This window comes from Arvicola amphibius, chromosome 1, assembly GCF_903992535.2.
Source record: "Arvicola amphibius chromosome 1, mArvAmp1.2, whole genome shotgun sequence".
NCBI lineage: Eukaryota > Metazoa > Chordata > Mammalia > Rodentia > Cricetidae > Arvicola > Arvicola amphibius.
Window position 1 is genome coordinate 81,407,436 of NC_052047.1, and position 22,768 is coordinate 81,430,203.

Sequence of the window (22,768 nt, forward strand, 5' to 3'; positions counted from 1 at the left end):
TGTCTTCTAAAAAATTAACCAAGTAACCATTAGCATTCTGAAATTCAAAGTCCTGATACTTCCCAATAGCCTCCTTGAGGACAAAAGATTCCTGGGACAAATGAGGCCAGAACCATGAAAAGAACTTTGTTGTTGAGCAAACGCATGTCCCACCTTAAGTTGGCTCCTCTGAAGAAATTGTCTCCTCCACCCCAAGGGACACCGAGGTTGCTCAGCTCTAACCCAATCTGACCATCAAAGGGGCAACCCATCAGATGTACCACCCTGCCTGACACTGGGAAAGTCCCTTTCTCACAGACACTTTAACACGTAGTGTAGAAAAAACACAAGCAGCTGGGCGGCGGTGGTGCACTTGGGAGGCAGAGGCAGGTGGATCTCTGTGAGTTTGAGACCAGCCTGGTCTACAAGAGCTAGTTCCAGGATAGGCTCCAAAGCTACAGAGAAACCCTGTCTCTAAAAACCAAAAGAAAGATAAGAGAAGAAGAAGAAGAAGAAGAAGAAGAAGAAGAAGAAGAAGAAGAAGAAGAAGAAGAAGAAGAAGAAGAAGAAGAGAAGAAGAAGAAGAAGAGAGAGAGAGAGAGAGAGAGAGAGAGAGAGAGAGAGAGAGAACACAAGCAGTTTAATTTTTAAAAAGATCCATGGGATCTAGACCTCTTCTCTATTAGCCATATTCTCATTGCCTCCACAGGTCAAAACCATGGGCTAGAAAGTCACCTGAGGGCAAAAGAAGTCCTGTATGAGTGAAAATCCCAGCAGTCCAAGGCTAGAGTAATCTCCATCCTGACACACACACACACACAAAAAAAAAATCTTCAAGAAATCCCTCATCAAAGGAAGACATACTAGAATAGCAGGGGATTTTCATTTCTTCTTATGCCTTCACTCACAGTCAGATGAACACTGGCGCTAATGAGAGCATCTCTCTTGCCACAGAGAAAAATAAGCCCGTGACTACTGGTGATCTTGCCTGTGATGCTTATCTCCTGCCAGACACTGCCATCTAGATATTAATCTTGGCACTCTTGTAAGTAAGTACAAAGAGTACCTTCATTTTATGGGGAAGTTTAGGCTGCTGTCTGGCCAAATAAGTTAAACTACTTTGTGTTAGAGTTCCACTTGTTACAAGCCTGTTTATCATGAGGAGAAATCAATGGAAGATTGCTTCAGTTCTGATTAGACGCTAAGAGCCCTCCCCCCATGTCTCAATGTTCTTGAAGAGAGGCCACTGTTGAGAGAGACAGGAAGGGACTTGGGAAAGAACAGCATCAGAAAAGATATTTGCTCCAGACATTTCATAATTTAGGGATAAGAGGGAGAAGCAAATACTGGGTTACAAATTCCTTGACAGTGGGGATCAGTCTTGTTCACCTTTACTATCTGAGGATTAGCGCAGTGGCTGTTGTGTAGAAAGAACTCTGTGCTCGAGCGAGTGAATGAATAGGCAGAAGGATCAAACACAACACACCAAGCAGAAACTGCTCCCTTCCCTCTAAAGAGCTTCCTCCATTCAGCCTCCTCTTTCTTTCAAATGAAAGAAATAACCAGGATAAATGTGTGCTAGTTACTAGGTTATTTTTTTTTTAGCCTAGTAGAAGAATGAGCAGAGGGGTTGAGCAGCCTGAGCAATTCCACGTCAGCCCTTCTCCCATGTAAATATAGGCAATTCTCACCCATAAAATGGGCAGGAACATCTGTCCTTCAGTACCACGGTGGTGTAGAGTTCACACATTGAAATTTCCCATCATGCAGAATTGTCTCTGGCACATAATAGGTGGTGTGTAAAAATGTATTTAGCAACAGAGGATGGGAACAAGAGTGCTATATCTCCGAGTCTCTAAATCCTAGTTCAAAAGACTTTTGCTGAAAGATTCAAAATGATTACAGCCAAACACAGTGGAGAGAAGGACACTAATCTCAGGTAAATGCCATTCACTCTTTGGGTTAACATTGTAATGGTTATATCTGATGCACAGCAAAATAAAGAATGTGTCAATCAATGAAGAAGCAGAATTGATGGAAGAGAAGAGGACCCAAGAGTACCAGGCTTGGACATCAAGCCGATGGCCCTCGATTCTTGTTCCTGTCTCTCTTCGCTCTTCCTCCCAGGCTCCCAGAAGACAAGCTGAGAAATGGCAGCGTCATTGCTGGATTAGTTCTAGCTGGCTAAAGCTCAGCCCTGATAAGGCCAGGGCAGTGGTGATAGGCAGCAGGAAGGAATTTGAGGAAGTGACAAGAAATGCTAGTCATTCACCATAAAGAAAGTTTCCCACAACGTGGCCTGGGAGCTGACTATGTAGTGATGGCTACTCAGGAAAGATAAAAAGCAGAAGCCTTTTGTAGTCAGGAGAGGGAGACGGTCACAAACAGTTTACATCCTTGCCTCAGCCTTTAGCAGCTAGTACCAAGCAGGAGAACAACCTTCTCCCCAGCTCCTATGCATTTCTCCCTTGTGCCACTAAAAGGCTCAGGTGCCCTTCTGTGGTGGCACCAGGATGTCTGAAGCAGAGGGCTCATTGGGCACTTTCCTGAAGTGTCAACTACATGCCACCAGAGTCCTTGGGATGTCGATTCTATGATGTCCCAGGTTGCAATACTTCTGTAGCAGGGAAGGGTATCTACCATAGTTACAAACGAACTTTCGGTAATGCCACCTGCCAAGCGATGGGCATCGCTATAACCTGCGATGGCATCTGCCATAGCGAATATTTCCATTGCTCTTCATGAACATTCTATGGAGAAGTAGAAGGCAGCAAGCAGCTATTTTAAGAAAAAGTTTGTAAAGAAACCAAAGGAAGGACTCTTCGGATCGATTTCTAAGACAGGAGGAAAGGAAGAAATCCCCTTTGATTACGCAGTGTGACTTTCCTGATATTTGAAATTTTCCTTCAGATCACCTGTTCTTACGAAAATCTAGTATGTGTCTAAGACAATCGTAAAAAAATGCATTTTGAGATAGACTACAAGGCCAAATACTTTTACAAAAAGTATATTCTGCTTTCTTAAATAATACTAGTTAGTAAACTATGTAATAGAATGCACTGGTCTAGTTCTCAGCTTGTTAGAGCCCAAAGAATACAGCCCAAAATGCTTCAGGCTCCAAACTTTGATTGGAATTCTGCTATTACAAGCTGCCCTAACGTTTTATGTAAGGAGAAATTCAAGGCACCCGTATCCCACAGACTTCCTAGGGGTCACAGCTGTTAGCAGGTCATATTTTCAAGGGAAATATTTCAACCCAGCACACTATTGTTCAGAACTCTTTGAAAAAAACACCAAATAGGAAACTATTAGAATTACATTTACTGACCCTCCCATATTAGCATTGAATTATTAGCTGAATTAGTGACTTTCATTTACATTAAACTTGCAAATTATACATACCCTTATTTTCATTCTATGAGCATCTTAATTTTTTTTCCCTGCATGCATAGCTAATCATTTGCTTACCTCTTATCACTCTGGGAACCTAGAGTTCTCAATTCCATGGATTTCCACAGGGCGAGAATCTAGGCCACTGTTTATGCACAGAAATCAATTCAGCTATCACTACACTCTGCATCAAAACAACATTTTAAGAGCAAAAGTCGAAACTGCTGGCGTTGAGCCAAGTACTCCTCCACGAAATGAATGTGTGGGGGGTGAGGGGGCTCAAAGAGCAAATAGGGCAGGTCACTGGGGCTTCATGCCCCAAGTGGGAATCCCTAATGACTCCAAGTTTCTGAATTCAAACCTGGAACTAAGATACTAAGTCCAGAGAAAAATGTTACCACACCACACCACACCACACACACACACACACACACACACACACACACACACCAGGCACTGCTGGAATGCCTCCTGTAAATATTCACAAGATCAGTTTTATCTCTTTGCTCCTAGTGAGACCACACTAAGCAATCACACTTTTATGTTTTAATTAGAACCAGAAAGAACACCATAATTCTGTTGCATGTTTTTTTTTACAAGATCCTCATCTGTGAAACACAATATTATAATAACATGAGAGTTCCAAAAGGACTCGTATTGCTGAGTGTCGTAAATCATAGAAACAGCACTGGCTTCTCCTAAGACTATGTTCATTCTCCTTTCCACGCCACTCACAGATTGGAACAACTGGCGCAAACATATATTAAAAAGCCGTAAGAGGTTTTTTACCCAAATCCCTTCCCCTCGGCCCAAATAGAGGCAAATAAAGTAAATCTAACATAAGGTATATATGTCTATGATCACTTACCATAGTAAATGGGGTCCTTACATCCTGTCACTCAGCATTTTTCCTTAAACTACTGTTTGTAACCCTTATCAGCCCCACAGCAATGGGGCCATCAAGTCAGGTCCCTTCTGGAAAGGATTCAAGGTCAACAAGCTCTCCACTCTGTTTCGCTTTGGTGGCAATTGCTACTGACTCTCATTCGGGCAATAAACTCAAAGTCTGCCCAATGCTCCCAAGGATCAGGTGATCCAACAGCTATCACTGCACAAGGCCACTGCCAGGTAATCAAACAGTCCTGTTATAGCAATTACGATTTGAGTACACTTATTTATAGATGCAAACACCAGTAGATTCTGAATGAGTATTGCCATGCCACTCCCACTGTGAGGGCAATAAGAATGGGGAAGTATGAGAGGAACTTGCTAGAATTTCTCACCAGAAATGGCATGAGACCTGAAGAGCACAGAGTCATATAATGAAAAGAGTTTTCTCCCCCCCCCCCCGTTTTTTATTTTAAGGACAAGTTTATGTAAGTCAGCACAGCAAGGCTTTGACTGTGCCAGCCGGGTACCAGAGCCCCTTCTCTTGACTGGGACGGCCATTCTATAGTTCTGTGCATGTCTACCTGAACCGTGTGGCATTACTTCTTTAAGCCAGCAAAGCCATCACCTTTTTTTTTTTTTAACAATGATTCATTTTCCCCTGAGAGGTGCTGGAATTTGCTCGGCATCTTCAATTCTAGAACAGCTGATACTTAAAAAGGAAAGCTATAGAGTTCTTTCAAATCCATCCCAAAGCTCACTGACAACAACAGGAGTCGTGTGCTTAGATCAAGGCAGCACGGAGCCCCATGACTTTTGACTTGAAGATTAAAACTAGAGCCTGTTCTAGTTGCAAAGTAAGATACGTTACACCCACTGCTTCCACCTGAAGAAGGAACGTGACCCTAAGCGCTGTGACTGGCACCTAAGACAAGGGACCTGATCCACAGAGTGCAAACTGTTATCTGCACTTCAACTGTGAAAAAGAAAACCAAGAAAAAAAATTAAAGAGTATAGGAGATATTCTTTTTTTTTTTTTTTTTTTTTTTTTTTTTTTTTGGTTTTTTGAGACAGGGTTTCTCTGTGGCTTTGGAGCCTGTCCTGGAACTAGCTCTTGTAGACCAGGCTGGCCTTGAACTCACAGAGATCTGCCTGCCTCTGCCTCCCGAGTGCTGGAATTAAAGGCGTGCGCCACCATTGCCCGGCTTAGGAGATATTCTTGACATACAAAAATAATGTTCCCTCTTTTGGTGCATAACTTTAACATTTCTGTCATTTGGTCAAGTTGTTCATATTTTCTCAGGCTCACTCACTCTTTCCAACGGCACCGAGACTTCTAGGAGCAAAGAAAGGGTACTCCTGCCAAATGCATATGAATCCTCTACCACGGAACACAATGGAACTAAAAGTCAAAGATTCCAAACACACAACATATCTTATGTTTAAACAGAATTTCCCATATAGCCATACCAACCCCCAGGTTATGATAAAGTTTGAGTCAAATACTGTTTCCGTATTTTAAAGGTATGCTCTTTTATTTTTTTAACATTCTTGCACAAAAATATAATTAGTTTAACCAGCGAGCAAAGGCCTAGACCATCTCTGTCCTGGATTCTATTAGTCTTAGGTAGGTAATCTGAAAATTCTGCGTAAAAGCCAGAGGCACAGGCAGAGAGTGGATGAGGCTGTGTGGCACTGAAATGGGCATCTGCTGGGAGACCATGAAACCAAGCCTTGACTCTGGGATGTGCAGGAAACGCTCATCAACCTGTTATCAAGCAAGGGGAAGTCACCTAATTCCCAGAGCCGTAAACTGATGAAATGAGTCACCAAATTCCCATGATAGCTTGGCCAGTCTCGTGCTTTCTGCCCCGGCCCTGGACCCACAGCAAAACTGGAGATGTCTCCATGAGACAGCAGCCCAGAGGGGCAGCGAAGGGAGCTGAAAAGTCACCTGAGGAAGGGCTGAAAAGTGTCAGTTTTGCCCATTAGGGCAGAGGAAAAGCAGCTGGTTCTGTGAGCAGTCCTTTTCTAGAGGCCTGAGGCTTCACTTAGGAAGACAGCAGCCAGCGGTGCTGGGTGTGGTGGTGTATGGGATGCAGGGACAGGCTAATCTGTGGAAATTCAAGGCCCGCCTGGGCTACATAGTGAGTTCTAGGATATCCACTTATATAGTGAGACCCTGTCTCAATCCAAACAAAGCAACCTATAAACAAAAACAGGAGGAGGAGAAGATGATGACATCAGCAGAGCTGGAGAGATGGATCAGCAGGAAAGGGCACTTGCCACAAAGGCTGCCAACTTGAGTTCAGACCCAGAAAACCCACGTGGTGGGAGGAGAGAACTGACTCACACGAGTTGTTCTTGGACCTCCACACACACCAAGGTGAACAACCCACCAGCATCCTGACCAAACAAGTTGGAGTAAAAACATTAAGACGGGCTGGAGGAGGCAGAGGAGGGAAAGGAGGAGGAGAAAGAAGAGGAGGAGGCAGCACTCAGTAAATATGCTGGCTGACCCTTGGAATCCATGCACCCCACATTCAGAGATCCCGATGCCTTTCCAGACCTTTCTGTGACTGTGCCTGCCTGGTCTCTCCATCTAGTCTAGTTCCGCCCCACTCCCAGACTCTTCCTCTGCTTTGGTTCAAACTTTCTACATTTGAACTGGCAGGCTACTGCCAGCCTTCCTCTGCCTTGATCCCTCCTTCTTCTCAGGCCTGAATCACACCACAGCTCGGTTGTATTCTGGGACACCCTCTTGCTTCTTGAGCAAGTACTAGATGTGTTAGGAGCCCATATGGGGCTTTTCGTCTAGGCTTTACCAACTCTTGGGGCCTTATGTCAAATGATCCTTCCTGCTCTCCTGACCTCTGCTCAGGCTGACAGTTTGACGGTTATGCTGTGTAGCTTCCCTTATACACATGCATATTTGCTTTTATACTCCCTTTCTCCTTCTGCCCCATCTTTAGATCAGAGACTCGCTCTCTTAGAGGAGCTAGGCCATCAGTAATTTAAAACGTTTTCACCCTTAGGGCCAATTCTGGAGAAGGAATTGTTGGCAAAAACGATGGCACCAGTGCAGGACCAATGTGTGAGTTCCACTCAAGCTCAACAAGAATGCCGGTCTCAGAAAGACAACAGTCAGGCTATCCCCATGGCAACGGGGCGAGGCTGTACCCACGCCAATGGGGTGGCATCTTCGCTACTTCCCTGCATCATTCTGAGCTCATTCATTTGTTCACATTCCTCTGCTAGAGAAGAGCTCTCAGTTCTTTCACTGAGCCTTCAGAATGCTTACATCTTACCACATAGCATGTGCAATGCATGTTTACTTTATGCTCATTAAATTAGGCAGGTGAGCTAGGCAGGTGGTGGTGGAGCACTTCTATGATCCCAGCCCTCAGGGAGCAGAGGCAGGCAGAGTTTGAGGGCAGCCTGGTTTACAGAGCAAGTTCTAGGACAGCCAGGGCTACATAGAGAAACGTTGTCTTAGAAAAACAAAAGAAACAAAACAATAACAATAACAACCCCTATCCCCAAAAGAAAGGTAGTAAACAAGATTATTTTCACCTCTCCTACATTTGGGGACATAGCCTCAAGTTCACAGCATCCAACAATCCCACCTATTTGTGCTAAAACTATTCCTTTTATGAAAGGGGATGTTCTTGGTGCTAAAATGTTGCAATGCAAATGTTCATAATCCTGATTTTATTATCCTTTCTAAAGGCCTTGGTACCTGAGACTTGGTACCTGAGACTTGGTACCTGAGACTTGGTATCCTCAGCATCTCAATCTCTCTGTCTTCATTAACCTGTCTTCAGGGAACAGAGTGATAAAAACATTCCTGTCCCCTGGCCTGGCCCCAGGTAGAGGGAGGAATGGGGAGCATGAAGCTGGCTCTCCATGAAATGGTCAGAAGGAGATGACCAAATGGAGAAAGCCCTCCTGGTATCACAGGATGTTGAACACCTTGGTCATATGAAGCCACAATGGCAACTGAACTTAACAAATGCGAAGGTCTAAGGAGTAGGAACTGACTGAGTGAGAGCTGCACACCTAGTCAGACCAAGAAATCAAATATGTATGGGATATTTTTACATGTGTAGCCCTGAGATGGGAGTTGAGGGAGTGAGGAAGAGCCATGCAGATGCTGTAGGTGACAGCGGCCGTCACACAGGGCTCCCTGTGTGAGGACATGAGGACAGTTTCTTTTTATTACAATTCCTGTTATTCTGAGCAACTTCCATAATACTATAAATCTTGTAGCCTCTTGTATCTTTGCTTGTGCTGGGGTGTTAGACCAATGGCGAATTAACTGCTTGCTTCTAGCTATGATATGTGATCATGTATTGCACATTCTTTTGCCCTGCTCTAGGACAAACAACTTCTCTTCTGCCCTCCCTTTTAAGAATGGGTCCAGCCAGACTTCACTCAGCCTTACTATGTAGCTGAAGTTGACTTTGATTTTCCACTCCTTCTCTCTTTGCTACCCCAGTGCTGGGGTTATAACCATGCACTACAATGCAACATTCAGTTTCATGTGTCAGAGATGAAACCCAGGGCATCACCAACACTAGGCAAGAACTCTACCAACTGAGCTACCTTCCCAGTACCAGAAGACTTTTTGGTTTTTTCCTGCTTCCCATTCTTCCTTCCATCTTTCCTTTCTTTCTCTTTTAACAGAGCCCTGGCTGTTCTGGAACTCACTTTGTAGACCAGGATTGCCTCTGCCTCCCAAGTCCTGAGATTAAAGGTATACGCCACCACGCCCAGCATCATTCTAGTTTCTTAATACACTTAATTATATTCTGTTTTATACTTACATACTTTTGCTAATATTCCCAACAAATGACTTCTCATCTTTTCAATGGTGGGAAAATGATACATGTTCAGTAGATACCATATTTTGTTGTTTGGATCTATTCACGGGCTAGTAGTATGCTGTGGTATACTATCTCACAATGCTGGGTCAGTAGCAGTGAGTCATATCACCCAGTTAGCCACAAGAACACGAGAGTGGGCAACTGATATATAGAATGCATTACTAGAATATGTTATATTATAGGGCTATGAAGCCCAGAAGTGTAGCTGTACCAGACACAACGTCTAATTTTGATGTTTCTGTTTAAAGTGAGTTAATCAGGTGATATCCCATTGTATGTCAAGGAACATGTGGGTATTCTTTTATCCCAAAGTACCAACCTATAAAAAGGATGTCAAGGTATGGTGTAGGGGGGTTCTCTGTTCATGCATTGCTTTCATTGGCTAATGAATAAAGAAACTGCTTTGGGCCTGATAGGGCAGAACTTAGGTAGGCAGAGAAGACAGAACTGAATGCTGGGAAGAAGAGCAGAGTGAGAGACGCCATGGATCTTCTGCCTGAGAAGGATGCTGGTTAGAATCTTGCCAGTAAGCCACAGTCACATGGTGATACAGAGATTAATAGAAATAGGTTAAATTATGAGAAAATATCTGTATGAAACTGGTATTTAAGCAAGTCTGTAGTTCATTTCCCTTATTAATGATTGATGTGGGAAGGCCCAGCTCACTGTGGGCAGTGCCACCCTGGACTGGAGGTCCTGGTGCTATAAGAAAGCCATCTATCTGAGCAAGCTATGGGGAGAACGCCAGTAAGCAGCACCTCTCTGGGACTCTGCTTCAGTGCCTGCCGCCAGGTTCCTATCCCTGAGTTCCTGCCCTGACACCTGTCTGTCAAGGAGGGGGTGTGGCCCAAGAATTATTAGATGAAAACTAACCTCTCCTCCCCAAGTTACTTTCGGTCACGGTGTTTCATCACAGCAATAGAAACCCAAAGATAGTGACTAACTTTGAAGATTGGCTGGATAACATCCTGTTGTCTTCTTTTTCTGATATCGAAATCAACTAAAAGGAGTCGCACACAATTGTTTGCTGTGAGCGATGGCTAGAAGGGAATGTGTATAGGTTAATGTCGGTGAATGGGAGAGAGCCAAAGCTAATTGTGCTAATCAGATAGAATGCTTTCAGGTTAAGTAATTATGGAAAATTATCTGCAAGACCGAACTAATCCACAAAGTCAGACACTTGAGCAAAACCCAACTTCACCAACCACACTGCAGGGACCAATCAATACAGGAGGCAGACAACGCCCACATCTTTTTAAGGAAATTGGTTGGCATAAATGTATTGTTTGGGTTATTAATTTTTTTCGCTAGGCCAACAGCCAAAAATCTCTACTACCATCCTTAATTAATGCTAGCATTCATAGGGGAGACAGATAAAGCTGGGGCAGAGGAAACCATATGTGCCACTAGGGAGGACAGAGAGCAAGGAGCATCCTCCTAGGGTAGCACCATTACCCTTCTTCCTGCCTCCACCCATCTTTTTGTTAGATGCCCATGAAGTGGCGCAGGACAGTGCCCAGTGGTGGGAATATGTAGAAAGAAGACTCACACAGACAGAGTGGTTTACAGAACATCCCAACTACCCCCAATCTCTGAATCAGCTTCCTGGGAACTCTTTTCTCGATCGGGGTCCCAAAATGCGCCTCCAAGACAAGGGGCACTCTGGCATCTACTTACACTTTGACAGAGTTCTGTGTGAAAGTAGCTCTCTGGCACCCAGTCTGGAAAGTGAACATACTGCGTTTGAAGTTCGAAAGCAGGTCCCCGTCAATAAATAAGCATTCGTTCATGGCTAGATCCCTGCAACTGTCCTGGGCCCAAGGCAGTTAAAGATGAAGAAACGTAGCCCCTTCCGAGGGAGCCCTAGCAGGATGGCCCTGCAACTGCTCACCTCACCATATGGCAAAGGACCAGAACACAGGGTCCTGGTGCAGAGCAGAAGGATGCTGCAAACTAGGGGCTGGTGGGAAACGTCCTGGAGATCAGGTTTCGTCTAAGGCCTGACCTCGGCTATGTGTCCCTCTCTGACCAGGAACATCTATAGTTAGAACTAAAGGGTTCTAACTAACTACAACTAGAAAGTTCATCATCGACTCTTATCCTCACTAATCTCCAATATGGATTTGTATTTTCTTCATCGGTGGACATAGGCAAGTAACAGACTTCAGGACTTTTAGTAGCACCCATGATTTGTTCCCAGTGGACAGCATACTTACATACATGCCTGCTACAAACATCATAACACAGAGCACAGACTTTATAGTCATCGCTACTTCATTAGACAAAGGAATTACTGGTAGGCCTTATTAGTGAATGCTTATTAAAGAAAACACTTACATGGCTATATTAGAAGATTTTAAGTAAAGGGATTTCAATATAAGTTAGTGCCCCATAAATCCTGCAAAGTTTTAAATATTAGTTAAAAAATATTACTTTCGCAAAGTATCTACTGTCTTCATCAGAAGGCCAAAGGGTCTCACCCCTGAAGAAGATGCACATGAATCGGCAGCTAGATAACTAACAGCGACCAAGCAACGTTGAGTCCTGGTTTTAGATTGGTTCACCAGAGCTGGGTCATCAGTGCACTGAGGACTAAGAACAATCATAGTCCCCAAGTAAAGAGCATTTAATGACCATTTCACTTTCATGTGCTTGCCTTTCTAGGCAACACACACAAGCATCCTATGGACTACTACAATGACCTGCTCATCCTTGTAGCTCACACCTGACACCCAGGATGCACTTACTCTTCCTTGATGACCTGACTAGAATATATAAATTTACACCCCCACCCCTACATACAGCTCCTGATAATGTTTTGGCATGTCCACAGGACAGATTATAACTCTAAATTCTCTTTTTCTCCTTGGGCTATGCTAAATGAATCCTTCTCTAAAATCCACTTCCTCATGTTGTCCTTGCCAAGAATGACACAGTGTGAAGAATCCACACCTGCGACAATGGATTCTCTCCTCATTTATTTTCTTGAGTTAGAAACTAAAACATGGGCTTACACTGTGCCAGACTGTGTGGTGGCCTTGGAATGTCTAGGAAAGCCAACCTGAAGAGCAAGTTATTTTTTGTTAAGACCCAGCACAGAAGGACCAGGGGAGGAACAGTGAGAAGGAACAAAAGAAAAGAAAGGCCTTACCCAGAGAATGAACTAAATAATTAGAACTTTAGACCTGGAATTTAAAAGCTAAGAAGAGCATTTTTGTTGTTTGTATAAAACAATAAAATTCATTTTATTAATATGAATGTCAAAAAATATTCTCTCTATGCAAGGCACTTTTGGAAAATACTTTATAATTTGGGGAAAAAAGACCAGAATATCATAAACATCAATAACATGTCCATCACAGTAGAAAATATACTCCACACTGGCTGGACCACCAATGTTCTTCAGAACAAGAAGCATCCATTAATTTACAAGGAGCAAAACTCAGCAGTAAATATTCTCTTTTAAAAGGCAACTGTTTCTGGCTGCAAAACTAGAGGATGCACTGATATAACACCATATTTGTAATTCTTTACAGTCCGTTTTCCCTTATTAGAAACAGTGCATAATTCTTAGAAGACAAAGGGATCAATGCCAGAGAATACACAGAGCTTGTGTCTGATGCTGTACAGTTTGTAAGTCAGGCTACACTCTGGCCCTCAAAAGCAGCAGTAGCAGCAGCAACATAATGCCAGTGCATGACTTACAGCAATAACTGTCTACTCAGATGACACAGGCCAGTGCCAGCAGCAAATTCTGTGACGTCACATGCTAAGCATCCCAGTCAATCCAAACCAAAAGTAAAAGAGAACCGTGGGTTCACAGCCACACTTAATAGAGAGAGTATCTTTTAAATGGCAAAAATTAAGATATAAAATCTGCTCAGAAACACAGAGTTCACACATTAAAAAAAAAAGAACAATCAACAAGAAGCTAAGAAATGACCCTGTAGACTAATGCCCCGTCTTTGCCAACTGAGGGTCAGACCTATTCAAGCCCAATCACACACGAATGGAATCAGCAGAGGTCAATCAAAGGCAAGCTGAAACTCCAGCTATCTAACTGACCTTCAGAGCTTGGGACAAATCGCTATCAGTCAATGTCAACTAATGACAGGAGCTCTCTGGCTAATCAATTGTTCTAAAAATGATCAAGAAAACTACTCACAGGACAGCTCATTTTCACATCAATGCCTGTGAAGTATGAAAAGCTCATTTTTTTGAGTTTTTAATAAGCTCATAAGTAAAGCAGTTACTCGGTAACAGAGGTCACCTTACAGAGAAAGACAGAACCTTTGTCTGTCTTTTACATATTCTTTTATTACCATATTATAGTAAAAATATGCCATGGATGTGCCAGAGGGCTACATAATAAAGTAGGTAACATTCCATTCACTTTTGAGACAGAGTTCTGTTACAGGGAACTCTATTTGGCTGCCCATAGTTTCAAGACAGAGTTCTGTTACAGGGAACTCTATTTGGCTGCCCATAGTTTCAAGTGCATTATTTGGTTGTTTGAGATTAAAAACAATGGCCTCCAGTTTACCAGTGATATTTCCTAATAGGCAGGAGATTCCCCGTCAGCGAAGTGTACAGCCAAGTTCATACCCTAAAACATACATTACTATTTGGGAGGTGAAGCAATGCTTCTTTAAGATGGCCCGCCTTTGTGACGCTGGACATCAAGCAAACAGAGAAAAGAGAAGGACCACTCACGTAGACAGGCCATCAAAAAGGAAGAGAAGGGAAGTGGACCACAGGAATTCTTGGGGAAACAACTCTCTACAAATCTAATCTAGCATGTCTGATAAGTTAATTACATGGACCCTCTGATAAACGGGCATTTGTGGAAGATAATGACTTCCTCTTTTCTTCTTCTACCTGACTTTTCCCACCAGGAAACTACTCTCCCAGTCAGCCTGTCCTACAATGTGGGAAGGCCTCGCCTTAATCTGCACCCGAGTAGCAAGCATTGACAAAGCAGCAGAGTGGTCACAAGCTGAGGGCCCGGGTCTGTGGTCCTGTGATAGTGATTATGTTTCAGTTCCTCCTTTCCCCCAAAGTGTTCAATCAAACGGCATCAGAGAAGCCGATGAATACCAGTAGTCTCAGGAGAGAGGAAATGCTTCAGGAGCAAGTACAAACAAATATGATCAGCCAGTCACTCCCCCAACAGATTAAGGAAGGAAAGAAAGAAGGGAGGGAGTGAAAGAAGGAAGAGAGAGAGAGAGAGACAGAGAGAGAGAGAGAGAGAGAGAGAGAGTGAGAGGAGAGGAGAATGAAGGAGGAAGGAAGGAAGGGACAGAGGAAGGAAGGAAAAAGGAGAAAGGAAGGAAGCATTTTTAAAACTATTTCATTTCCAAAGTTACAAATATTTTTAAACTAGTTGGTTTTTTTTTTGTTTTTTTTTTTTTTTTTTTTTTTTTTTTTTTTTTTTTTTTTTTTACGGTGACGGTTTCTAAACAAGCAGTATTAACTTGATGTTTTCACCTAAAAAACTGCAAACAGTGAGCAGCTTCAGATTACAACCTAAACCTGAGGAGCTGTGGAACTTTTTCAAATTAAAATATCTTCTGTGGCCTCAACCACTCTCAAGTTGTCCTTAGGAAAGAAATAAAGGAGGGAGGGTAACACTTAAGCCAAGCCATAATTGGAAGTACGTGAAAAATGAACTGTCAGTTTGGTCAATAAAGGGCAAAGGTCAAGGGGAACTGCAGCCCCAACTCTGCGAAATGTGCTCATTAAGACATCCAATCAGAGAGCTCCTTCTCACCTATCCCATTATTCACCGGACAGGGACAGCCGACTGTTTCAAATGCTTGGGTTTGGGCTGTTATTACTTTTCTTCTTCATGTAAAAAAGGCGAGCTGGTATATAAATCCTTGTTCAGTCATCTGGAACACAATTTGGTCCTCCCCACCTCCCTCCCCTGGTCTCCCACCCCCTCTCCAGCAGCTCTGCCTGCTGGCCTCCCAGGCCTGAACAACTGCCTTGAAATTTCCTTCAATAGTACAGGGAACTGCCTTCTGCCTCTCTGTTGCCTGAACTCATACAAAAGCTGGCATGGAGGGGGCGGGGGCGGTGGGAGGCATCACGACTCTTGATACCGCATGATATAAAAATGGCTGTGCTTTTCAATTACATCCCCTTTAAAAAACATACTACTTTAGCGTTCCTTGTTTTCCAGTGGCTCTGTTGATTGGATCCTGCCCCCAGTAGAAGTTCACAAGTGGGTTCTTTTAGAGTTTCCTGTAATCATTAAAGTCCTTTCAGGTTGAAATGTTTCTCATCAAATTTCAGTGTCAAAATAATACTTTCTCTCCAGCCTCACAAAAGAGGAAAATCAGATGAGCTTTAAGTGGGAAATGTTCTGCAAGAGAAATATTCTGCCTTGTTTTCTAAGCTCTTATTTTCAATTCAATAAGTCTTTGAAGGTGGGAAATAATACAGGCTCTTAATACAGAATACAAATTAATCATATCAATCATTGTGCTCCCTTTGTGACTGGCACAGTTACCGTTCCTCTTAGAAAACAAAGCTAGGTCCTCATTCTCCAGCAAAGCAGTGCCCCTGCATCTCACTGACCCCACCCATTGCGTGGCTGTCACCATGACAGAATTGGGCACTGGCCTAACACAGACACAGGAGAAGAGTGAGTGTACCAGCAACAGAAAGAATTCTGACAGATAGCCTCATTTCCTGTTCATAAGGCGCATGAAAACACGGGGCGGAATAGTCTGCAGCAGTCAGGAACTTGGGTTCCGAGGTTAGACCACCAGTGTTAAGGCTCAACCCCCAGCCAATATGTGGCCTTTAGCCCATCTCTTGGCTTCTCTGGTCCCCCATGAGCTGGTGCACATGAGGAGGGCATGGAAATACCTACCCAAGCAACAACCCTTGACTCCTGTGCTATTATTATTATTATTATTATTATCATTAGCTAGTTAGTTCTCTTGACCTTGAACCAAAAAGAAAAAAGGAGACATGCCCAAACTCATAATTCTGCCAATCATTGCTAAAACTGCTTGTGAGGCAGAAGGGCTGCAGCTTCCCTGAGCAAGGGGTTTGGATCCAGTGGGAAGAAGCCCTAGGCTGGCTAGATATTCCACTCCAAATTACTTCCTACAACAGAGCTGCGCTCCGTTCTGCAGGACGGCCAGAAACTAAGGCTAGAAGAGTCTTGTGGAAAGGCACACCTGCCAACGTGCTCCACTTCCTGCCACAACCGCATGGGAGCGCTGTCAAGCAGCCCATCCTTTTCTACTGCGCCTGCGCAGCCCAGCGTCTTCGATCTCAGGGCTGAATCTGACAGCAGCCCTCCTCCCAGCTCTCCTCCTCCTCGACTTCCTTTCTCTCCAGCAATGGGAAGCTAGCAGAGAGCCAAGAAAAAAAATGTCTTTTCTCTAACTTCTTTGGAAATCCTTTGAAGGAAGTTAGTGACCATACAACATCAGCATTGTAGGACAGCTATAAAACCCTTTCCCATCCCACAGACATGAAGCCCTCCCTTCTCGGTGCAGGTTTAAGGGATTTCCCCTGTGAAAGAAGCAACTTCTAGAAAGGAGTCACAAGTGTTTATGTGAAATGAAGGTGGCTAACACAGGAAGAGTTGGCATGAGAAGTGACTTCAGTTGAGGTAGAGATAGCGTTCTGACTGAAATATGACGTGCCTTCTAGAAAGTTCCTGTGTTCAAGGAGTGACCGCTAGGTGATAGGTGTTTGAAAGGTGAGTAGACACAAGTGCTTGAGCCCTCCACCAGTGGATGAGTTCATTGACAAATTCATAGTTGGATGGGTGATTTGGAGGTGGGGCTTGGCTGGAGGCAGTCGGTCACAGGGCCACGTCCCTGAGGTATGTCTTACTCTGTCATTTGCTGTCTACGACAGAGTGACATGCTGCTCCCCAACATGCTGCACACCGTGTTTGGCTTTATCACTCATGGGATCAGAAGCAATGGCAGTGCAAGAGGGCATGACATTTCCAAGATTTCAACCCTCAAAAATGTGAGGCAAAGTAAAAACAAATCCTTCTTTAAGTTGTTTCAAGATGTTTCGTCACAGTAGCAAAAGAAAAACCTACTCGGACACAATGAATTAACATTAAGTCTCTGAACCATAATAGGTTTGGTAGCCTTATAATTATATGCTTCTCTATATTCTTTTTTTGAATGCCTATAATTGGATTTATTTGTTTGTTCATCCTTATGCAAAATTCATCCTAAAATTATTTTATTGATTATAATAGCTATTAATATAAAAACAGATCAGGCATTCAAGTATCCCCGAAATTACTGGAGCTCTGAGGAAGGACTATGGCACCTTCTGAACTTCCCAGGAAGTGAGATTTTTCTGGATGACTTACTGTCTTTGAAGTTTCAAAAGCACAGGCTTCATTGCTGCTTAGTGCCTTACCCTGTGCAGAAGCCAGGCTATTCAACAGAGGACCAAAGCCAAAAGGACTTGTTAAACCTTGCCTGTCTGTCAGTCTATCTATTCATCCATTTAGGGACTTACTTATTTTGTCCCACAGATATCCTAATGAAGTGGTGAAAACTAAAAATAAATTCAATTCAAAGAACGTAGTGAAGAAAGTTTGAAATGTGAATTTTGCACTTGTCTGTGGGGGGAAACACCTCTTTGGGTATGTTCTTGACAGACTGAGTTATTTATGTCTATTGGGAATGTATGAAGACATATTGAAGGATTTATTAATCTTTTGAAGAGTTGACTAAATGGACTCAAACTCTGTAAATAACTGTTTAGGAGATGTACAATGAGGCCAAAGGCCGGCACAGCTTCCATTCCCTTGCCTGCCAGAAAAGGCAGACAGGGGAAGTACCAATGCCACTTTGCACGGTTAATCCGGAAGCTTCACAAAAGCTCAGCTCCACAGGTCTCAGGGATGAGGAAACAGGTTTTAGAAGGGTCTGGGTTAACATGGAAATGCTCACAAGTTGTCTGAGCGACACTTTCAGGCATCCTTCTGCATCCGGCAGAAATAACATTGTATGCCAAAGAAAATCCACCAGGAGAGCAAAGAAGACTAGAGGTGAGCCTCCTCTTCCTGCTGTTGCAAGTTAGTTTGGGGAGAAATTCAGCACACAAAACGGCTGCTCACGGTGGGAGTAACTAACTGGGTTCTTCGGAGGGCAGGTGAGGAAGAGGGTGGGGTGAGAAAAGTCTCTCATGGAGTAAACTTGTAACAGACGCATCTTCCATTGCACAGGGACCTCAGCACATTCCAAACCTTACCTAGCTTTTATTGGCTTCTTCTGCCTTGTCTGGCACCAGGGTTGTTTCTACTGGTTTTTGAAATGGTTGAATTTATTTTACATATACACCTGTGTATATATGCCAGCTCCTCCGTATGTGCACCACATGTGTACCATACTCAGGAGGCCCGAAGAGGGTGGTCAGGTTCCCAGGAACCAGAGATACAGAGGTCATGAGCTGCCTAACGTGGATACTAGGAATGGAAGCCAGGGTCTCTGCAAGAGCATCAGCGTTCTTAAGCGTTTTAGAGCCATTTTTTCCAAACCCAAGATGGTTTTAAAACGATCCAGTCGAGATCATTCAAATCAGATGATTTCTATGAAAATGATTTTCAAACATTTAGGTTGTGGCCTTTAAATGTAAGACGTAGGCAGAGGAACAACAGGAGTGGAGAGCTGTGCAGAGTATGTGGCTCCCATACGATCAACCATGAACTGAGCTTCAGGAGACCATTGGTCAAATGAAAGAAACATAGGAAGTCCTAATTTCTGGCACAGCAACAGGGAGAGGATATTGGACTGTATTTTGCCCTCCAAAGGCCTCTTCTCGGATCGTCTGTAGGAAACTTGTGCATTGCCGTCTCTAAGTCCTGCTACATTCCTCAGTTGGCAAGTCGTAATGCCTCAGCTAAACAACCCCCTGATTCTCAGATGAAATATGTTTTTTAAGCAAGAAACGAAGCAAAAATGAAACAAACAAAACGCGAGTTGTGACCCCCCTGCAGCAGTTCTGGGTTATAGGAAAGAGAATTTAGATTGCATTTACACCTCTTGGCAAACTCACAGTGTAAGTAGAATTCTTCAAGCCAGGTCTCGGATGGAAAGCGCTGACATCAGCCTCGCGCTCTGAACGGCAGTGCCACAACACATACACACACACTTGAAAGGGAAAAAAGGGCCTCTTGGATTTATGCTGCATATCATTTCCCAGTAAAAGTCAGAGGTCAGAGGTTACCTGCTTCTACCTCAGCTCTGGACTGGTTTACTATTCCAGGCTCCATTTTTTACTAGGCTTCTACTTCTGATGAAGTCAGCAACTTTTTTTTTGAACAATAAAATCTCTCCGATGCTTAAAATTACATCTGCAGAAGTTATTTTCTGGGGGGAAAATACCACACATATGCCTTAAAAAAAAATAAAACATGAACTTCTCTGCTCCTGGTTTCCAATCAATCATGCTAAATCCATTATAGACTTTGGAGTTCTAATTGATGAGCCCCAATTAAGTTAGACTACTGAATTCCTTGCTTGCTAAATAACACTCCAGCAAAAAAAATTACAGAATCAAATTCTAACACGGTACCTACTGTGGACTCAGAGGCAACTTCAGTAAAGCAATCTTTCATAGTCCCATGCAAACTTTAACTTTTTCACTTTAATTTCCTTAATTGCACACAAAATTCAAACCCTGTGGAAGTAAGATTGGATGTCGAGTCTCCTTGTTGCCGAGGATGACTATGACGGCTAAGCTTTCATACTAGTTATTATCAAACATGTATGTCCATGAATACTCCCGTGTTGATAGAAGTTTATAGCCAAAGTGCAACACAGAGTAAGCGAATTTCCTTCTGGGTGTAGTCTGGCTTTGCAGTGAAGCTAAACCTCAAAGAAAATAAATAAAACCAGAAGAAATGGTCTCAGACCCAGTGCAGAAGGAAACCTACCAGAGGTTGCCAATTTGCCTTCTAAGAACTACGCCTCAACACACATGCACTACTTTGATAGTGCTGGGATGGAACTGAGGACCATGAGCCCTGAGGTGAGCCCTCTACCACTGAGCTAGGTTGCCAGCTCTTCTGAGAACCTTTAGATGCTCTTTAATTGGACTATCAATGGAGGTTTCTTCACAATCCTTTGAAAAGCCCCAAGGACATGGCACCAGGGCAGTAGTGTGCTGTGCTCTCTGTGCACATTGGAATATTCCTCATCTAGTTCTCTGATCTCGCCTCAGTTGATTCGTGATGGTGACCAGGTGACAGGCAGCTGGGATGGCACTGAAGAATTGGGCCAGCAATTGAACAAGATGAACAGATTCTCACATTACATGGGATTTATGTTCTGGGAGAAGCTCTCGGGATAGGAAACTGACTTCCTGACATTTCCCAACCTCTGAACACGGAGCAGGAAGCAAGGGAGAATGAGAACACCTGTCCTACCTTGCTCACTGCTGTTATCCCCCACTGTGTGAAGTATGGCCACCCGCTGGAAGGGCCCGGGGTTCCTCCTGAACGGGTGGATGCCGTGTCATCGTGATCTCTATTCCAAGAGGGCTGTGGGGGCACAAATCAGAAATCTGAGTAAGAGCCATCTGCGAACAGGGTGCGATCCCATCAGACAAGGACACATTGGGGAGGGCAGCAGGGGACACCATTGCCAGCATTCCCACTCTTCTTCAAAACTGGCCCTAGTTCAGGGATCCATAGGTAAATTCAAAACCTGCCGGTTTCACAGCTTTCGGATTATTAATCGTTAGTCTGTAATTCGTTGCATGCTTTATTATTAACAAGGAACCAAACACATTTCAAGCGAAGGGGGCTTTGCTGCCACTTGAGTCCAGCTATCCTTTCAAACCCTCTGGTAGAGTACTCTGCTACTCTAGAAACGCAACAGGAGGAATAATCTCTAACACTGGGTTCCCAGAGGCCTCTGCTTCATTCTAGGAGACAAACCTGGCTGAGCTTTCGAGACCTAGCACTCTGACCTAGGTCCATAATAGCTAGTGTGTGTCAGCTGCTTGCCTGATGGTACAACAGCAAATGGGCCAGGCACAGAGACAAAAAAGAAATGCTAACAATAGATTTACTTGGACTGGTGTACACTGCAGGGGCCCCATGCCGAGCCTTCTTGTACTATTGAACAGAAACAGATGTTGCTTCCTTATCACTGGTGCATTGGAAGTACATTCAGATGGGCTGCAAATTCAATTCTAGGAAAACAATCACAGTGATACTTTCTCCCAAATCTCTCTTTATCACCAGACAAGACTGGAATGAGCTTTTAGTGCTTGCTTTCAAAACCAGCCTCATGAGTCACTGGGTCATCCCCTGCAGTAGGAGGGATGCAGAATAGAAAAGCTGGATCTTGGCTGGGAAGTGATGTTTGTCTTCAAGATTATTAGTGGAAAGCAGGATGATCTTACGTGTAAAATATGTATACATCATTTTGGTCATAGACGGTCATAGTTCCGTGAGTCTGGCCGTAGTGAAGTTTATCGCCCTTCCACAAGTGAAATATGCCTAACAGAATCACTGTTCTTTGTTTATTTCTTGAAAACCATTTACCCATCCCAGAGACAATAAAAAGGGTTGAGGGATATCAAACAATTCAAACATCCAGAGCCAAGGAAAGGAAAGACCTGCCCACAAGACCTGCTGCCCTGGAACCCGAAGGGAGACCCTGCGCTCCTCTTATAGACAACGTCACCCCCACTCTTAGCCTGAAGACTGCAGCCACCCCCCAAAATGGAATCAAGTCACAGAACACATCACTCGTATGTTTAAGGTCGCCCGTTATGCATATTCTCAAAAAAACAGTGCTATTGATCTGCGGATTCTGTGATGGAGAGGCACGTGAACTGTGGAAGAAGCCGTTTTTCTGCAGACGCGTATTCGAAGCACACCAGAAGCATGCTGCAAAGATGTAATCTGGAACACATGCTCAGAGTGCAAACAGTTAATGCATAAATTTTCAGTTTGTACAACTGCAGCTCTAAAAGGGGGACTTGTTTATTCAGAGCTCTGCGGAGAGGATGGTACAGCACCCAAGGGACAGACAATGCCAGGCACAAAACCCCGGTGCCTCGACATGTAAAAGGATGTTTCTCTGTGTGCTAACAAATCCCACTTGAAAATATAATTAGAAAGGAGAAAATGGCAAACTATTGCATTACTGTAATTGAACAAAGACCAGCAAGGCATGTGGGAGGCTGCAGGAGCCCGTGGGAGTCTCAGGATGCATGAGATCCTGTGAGTGATGTCTCCTGGGCATTCTCATTTTCTTTATGTTGTCCCTCACTACTATTGTTGACTGGCGATCTGACTTGTAATTAATAGAAAAAGATAGCAATAACAAGCTAAAATACAGAGCAGCAGACTAACCGCATCAGAAACACGTTTGTTAATCTGATTAAGAGCAGGACTCCAAAAAGGTGACTTCGAACCAGAGAATCATTCCATGCCAAGACAGGAAACTGCCCTCCTTTCTGCCACACCCAAGACCTGATATATTCACTATCTTTTAATGAGCTCCACTGATTTATTCAGTTCTGCTCCGCTCCCCTCCCCCACTTTTCTACTGTGGCAGGATGTAGATTAATTCAATGCTTAATTGTTTAGTAAATTCCAATTTTCCACTTCT

The 22,768-nt window shown here is 43.7% G+C and overlaps 1 protein-coding gene across 1 annotated transcript in view; it reads right to left on the minus strand.

Annotated features, from left to right (window-relative positions):
- Meis1 (Meis homeobox 1) overlaps positions 1-22,768 on the minus strand; it is a 141,200-nt gene that overhangs the window by 88,246 nt on the left and 30,186 nt on the right. Inside the window, 3 exon segments of the mRNA XM_038334933.1 lie at positions 20,569-20,590; positions 20,592-20,612; positions 20,614-20,682. Coding sequence (XP_038190861.1) covers positions 20,569-20,590; positions 20,592-20,612; positions 20,614-20,682 — 112 coding nt within the window.